Genomic DNA, 4,685 nt, shown 5'->3' with positions numbered 1-4,685 from the left:
AAAAAATAAATAATAAATTTGAATGAAAGAGTTATAAAAATAATCAGAGAAAACAGCAAACTTCAAAAACTTATTTTTGATTGAAATGTTTTTCATAGTTTCATTTCAGGAATACCTTTTTAATTTTGTTATTTTGTGTTCTTTTTTTGCAACAATAGTAGAACAAAATTCAGTCCATATATAGACGTTTAAGCTTTAGCCAAATGCTAAGGAAAAAAGGCCACATTAACGACCGTAGAGAGGAAATTGTTGCTACTGTTCAATATGTGGATAAATACCATGCTCTGCTTTGCCAAGAGCCGCTGCATGCCGTTGGGTTAAATCGAACTGATCTAAGGTTTTATTTACTTTATGTTGCAAACACATCTGAGAACAATTATTGGGGAATTTCCAAAGGCATTAATCATGGACTCTGAACACGGAGCCACAAATGTGGTTGAGAATCAGGCTCTCATGTCACCTTTCTCCAAGAAATCGGATCAGTTATAAAATAGGATCGATTTAGATGTTCCAAGACAGAAAAGGCAGCAGAAATGAGAACATTTTGAAGCTAAAATTAGGTTTTCCATCATGTTGAAAGCAGTTGCAGAAATCCTTTCATGTTTGGTTTGAGGCTGTGCAACGAAAGGGGAACATTTTTCAATTTGTTCATGTTTACGTGTAAAAGCTCAAAACTTTTTAATGGTGGAGGAGAGGAAACTGATACAGTTGAAGAGTAAAGATCAGGTGTTAAAGGAGATAGTCTGCTCTATAAGAACAATATGGCCGCCTTGTTGTGTGAAACGAGAACAAAATGTGGAGCATCAAAGCTGGAGCAAACCAAACACTGCAGCACGGAGGTGGAGGGCTGGTGATGTGGGCTTGTTTGGTGGCTAACAGGAAGTAGGCCCCTCTACCTTCTACAAATCTGCTGGATTATAACAGGTGTGGATTCCTAAACCGGCTCTTCCTACGACGTATTTGATACATGAAACCTAAAAACTGAACAAAGACGTCTTTTGTCTGCACATTTTTTAAAAGTTTTTATGTTAAAGCTATTTTTACTCTAAACTTCAACAACAGTTAAAGTAAAAGCTTTCTCACCGGTGAACTTCTTGAAGATGCCCCACAGCTCGGCGATGTCGGTGGCGAAGGTGATGTCTGTATCCAGGACGATGACCTTCGCCAGGTCAGACGGTAAAGCTTTGGTTAGCGTCAGCTTCATCAAGCCGTAAATACCTGAGTAATGCTTGTTGGGTATCCAGGACACCTCGGACTGAAACGACAATCATAAGGAGATCACAGACATTTTGAACAGCTCAACAATCCCTGCTCTGACTTCTTCCTCATTCTGACCGCAGGCATCACACAAAGACGCCTTCAGCATTTTTCTGCTGACGACTAAACATGTTGTTTTCAGCCAGTCTGAACCTGGAAACGGTGTCCTTTAATTAATTCTTTCAATTCAGAGTAATTGGATCTGCGTAAAAGCATCATCTGCAAACATAATCGGCTTACAGGGGCGGCTGTTTTCCTCCGCTTTAATTTGAGTTAATGGAAAGTGAGGAGAGGCTGCAGGTCGGAGAGTCTGATGGCACAAAGGGCCGATTGTTCAGCACAAAGACGGAGCGGGAGGAGAGCCTGACCATGTGAAGCAGGTTGGAAACAAACACCGATTCATGCCTCGGCCTCTTCATTCCACTCAGAGCTCATTCAGCGACTATACGCCACCTAAACCTTTTCCGCCTGTCTGGGTCGGTTTTTCTTTGTTTTTAGGTGCTCAAAGTGTCACTCCACTCTTCCAAATAAATTAGTTTAGCATTGTTGCAAATTAAAAACTTTACAGACTTGAATGTTTGGTCTCAGCTGCTCTGTTAACACAATCTGACCCAGAAAAAGAAACCAAAACATTTTAGTTATGTTGGAATCTAATTTATATCATGTAACAAGAAGAGACTTCAATCTGATAAAAAAAAAGGCCTTTAAAATAAAGAAAAACTAGGAAACTAAGACCAGAGCCGACTCTTAAGACCAGAGCCGACTCTAAGACCAGAGCCGACTCTAAGACCAGAGCCGACTCTAAGACCAGAGCCGACTCTTAAGACCAGAGCCGACTCTAAGACCAGAGCCGACTCTTAGGACCAGAGCCGACTCTTAAGACCAGAGCCGACTCTAAGACCAGATCCGCCTCTTAGGACCAGAGCCGACTCTTAGATCTGATCCCAGGAAAGAGTCGGTTCAGGTTCAAGGTCAGTTTCTGGTTGGTACAATCTCAGTCCATATAGATCTTCACTCCTACAGTCAATCCTAAATATCCTTACTAATCCCTTTTAAACTGAGGACAGTGTTTTGGTTTTTCTTCCAAACATGAGTTTGACCAGAAGTTAAAGAACTTTTAGCACCAAGTTTTGATAATGAATTTAATGTTTAAAGTAGAGAAAATTCACCATTAATCCAAACTTGTGCATCAGAATCAGAATCAGACACTTTAATAATCCCAGAGGAAAATTACTTAGAATTCATATTTACCTACATTAGACCTGGCAGACATATTTGCACCAGAGCCTCTTAAAAAGCACCTTTAACAGTTTCTTAAAAGTTCCCAGACATGAACTCACTAATTTTACTGTTGTAATGTCATTGAACGTGTGTCTGTGTGTTTTGATTGATATTTTGTATTATGTGATCTTGTGTTGTTTTGTCTTCCTGCCTCAGAGACAGATTTAAATTAGCAACTATTCTATAATCTGGCTCATTTACAATCTGTACAGAAGTATAAGATTGTTCATTAATGTTCTCTGTCCTGATTAACTAAATAAATAAATAATTTGTGACTGATCTGAGCTCCTGGTTGTGTTGGAACGCTGCAGATGCTGCAATCAGTCTGATTTTTTTTCTCTTTACTTCAACACTATAGGAAATATCCAATGCAGAATGAAAGTTTCCTTCCTTTGACAGCAACACATATCGTCATTTCACCAATTAGATTTTTGTCATGAAGTGAGAAGTATTTTTTTTTTCCTAAGAGCAGTTTGAGAATGAAAAGTTAAATTAAACTAGAAAAAAAGATCTAAACATTTCTATTGGGTTTACATTTTTTCATTCAGTTTCAAAAACATGTTTTAGAACCAATTTATGGCCCCAGTTAGGCTCCATATTTATGGTGTGGCTCTGAGACAATGTAGCGTCTCTACAGTCTCCTAGCTGCTGTTATTGTGAGTTCTACTCAGATGTTTGGAGGCGTCCGTCTCACCTTGAGCTCCTCTGCATCGTAGAAGCTGACTTGCACAGACGGGACCATCCAGGACTGGAACAAGGAGCTGAGGATCCGACTGGCCACGGAGTCCGTGATGAAATGAAAGTGGAGAGGATTCCTCCTGCAGCGGACAGAAGCAGCTTGTTGATATTCTCCATCCACAGTTATAGCGTGGTTTAAATTCTACAGCTATCATAGCCCTGTAAGGTGTTTAGTGAAAAGAGCGAATAATTTAAAACCTTTTTTATCACTAGTTTGAGAAATATTCTGTAAAAATTAACTGAACGACAATCAAGTAAATCAAATTAAGTGGAGATAAAGTTTGGTTTAAAATTTGACAACGATCTGCCAGAGTACAGATAAAATATCCTGGTTTAGACGGAAAACATTTTTATGATTATATAAAACCAAAGGCCTCAAGCTCAGCAGCATTTCACCCAAAACCAAACCAAGCAGGAGAGCAGCAGCATGAGACATGTTCTCATCCAGGTTCTAAGGATCAACAGGGTCAGAACCGAGTGACACGGACTCACCTGTGGAAAAGGACGGACTTGACCAAGGTCACCACGTCTCTGCTGGCATTGTGACCGGCACAAACACAGGCGACGTGGATCAGCTGCGAAACACAAGCATGGAGGGTTAAACCAACGCTCCTCTGAAGCTCTAAGGAGACAAACATCAGATCTCAGACATGGAGCCTCGTGTTTCTGAGCTGCAGAGTTTCAATTAGCAGCTCAGGAGCTGCAAACAGCTGAGAAACGCCTCCGATACTTTACTCTTTTAACCTATTTCTACTTAATGACTCCAGCATTACGGAATGTGAACAAAAAAACAAAACAAAGAAACCTTCAATTAATAAGCAGATTAAGAAGTTTTAAGTAATCTGATCAGAGATTATCAGTAAAAACAATCAGATATAAACAAATCTGTTAAAGTAACACTGACTCCCTGATAGGGACCTGAGGAACAAAATAAATTACTGTAACAGACATAAAGAGTCCCATTAATTAAAAACAGGCTGGTATAAGGTCCTTTACATGAAAACTTGATTAAAATTAAGATTAGAACAAAATGCAGTAAAACATTTGTTTTATTCTCGTTTTACAACCTGAGATTTCCGTTTTATCGGAACCAAACCTCTTTGTTGAAGGAAAAATGAATCGGATGATCTAACATCCACTGCAGCATCAGCAGAGCATCAGCGGGATTTTAATAACCAGATGGTTTCTTCTGTTTCTTTATTTTGCTTATTTATGGACAGAGTTCACTCAGCAGGCTTCATAGTTTTCAATTTAGTTCTTAAATCTGAAAAAAATAAAATAAAAACAAACTTCTGTCCAGCTCTACTATCAGCTAAAACTGAACACAATGGTAAACGGTGTTCCACAGGGATCAGTTTTTAGTCCCTTTTTTAATAATCTGGAGCAGGATCTTAATAATGTTACCATGG

At 39.1% G+C, this 4,685-nt stretch overlaps 1 protein-coding gene across 2 annotated transcripts in view; it reads right to left on the bottom strand.

The window, feature by feature from the left end:
- LOC107103280 (glycosyltransferase-like protein LARGE2) overlaps positions 1-4,685 on the bottom strand; it is a 38,719-nt gene that overhangs the window by 9,653 nt on the left and 24,381 nt on the right. For both annotated transcript variants that reach the window (XM_015402920.1, XM_015402921.1), the window contains exons 4-6: positions 3,769-3,851; positions 3,233-3,356; positions 1,084-1,255 (exon numbers count right to left, since the gene is read on the bottom strand). In XM_015402920.1, the coding sequence (XP_015258406.1) occupies positions 1,084-1,255; positions 3,233-3,356; positions 3,769-3,851 (379 nt within the window). The remainder of the gene's footprint in view (positions 1-1,083; positions 1,256-3,232; positions 3,357-3,768; positions 3,852-4,685) is intronic.

The sequence above is a fragment of the Cyprinodon variegatus genome, unplaced genomic scaffold (assembly GCF_000732505.1).
Source record: "Cyprinodon variegatus isolate N-32 unplaced genomic scaffold, C_variegatus-1.0 Scaffold1411, whole genome shotgun sequence".
In the NCBI taxonomy this organism is placed as follows: Eukaryota; Metazoa; Chordata; class Actinopteri; order Cyprinodontiformes; family Cyprinodontidae; genus Cyprinodon; species Cyprinodon variegatus.
This window is presented reverse-complemented; position numbering and strand designations above follow the sequence as displayed.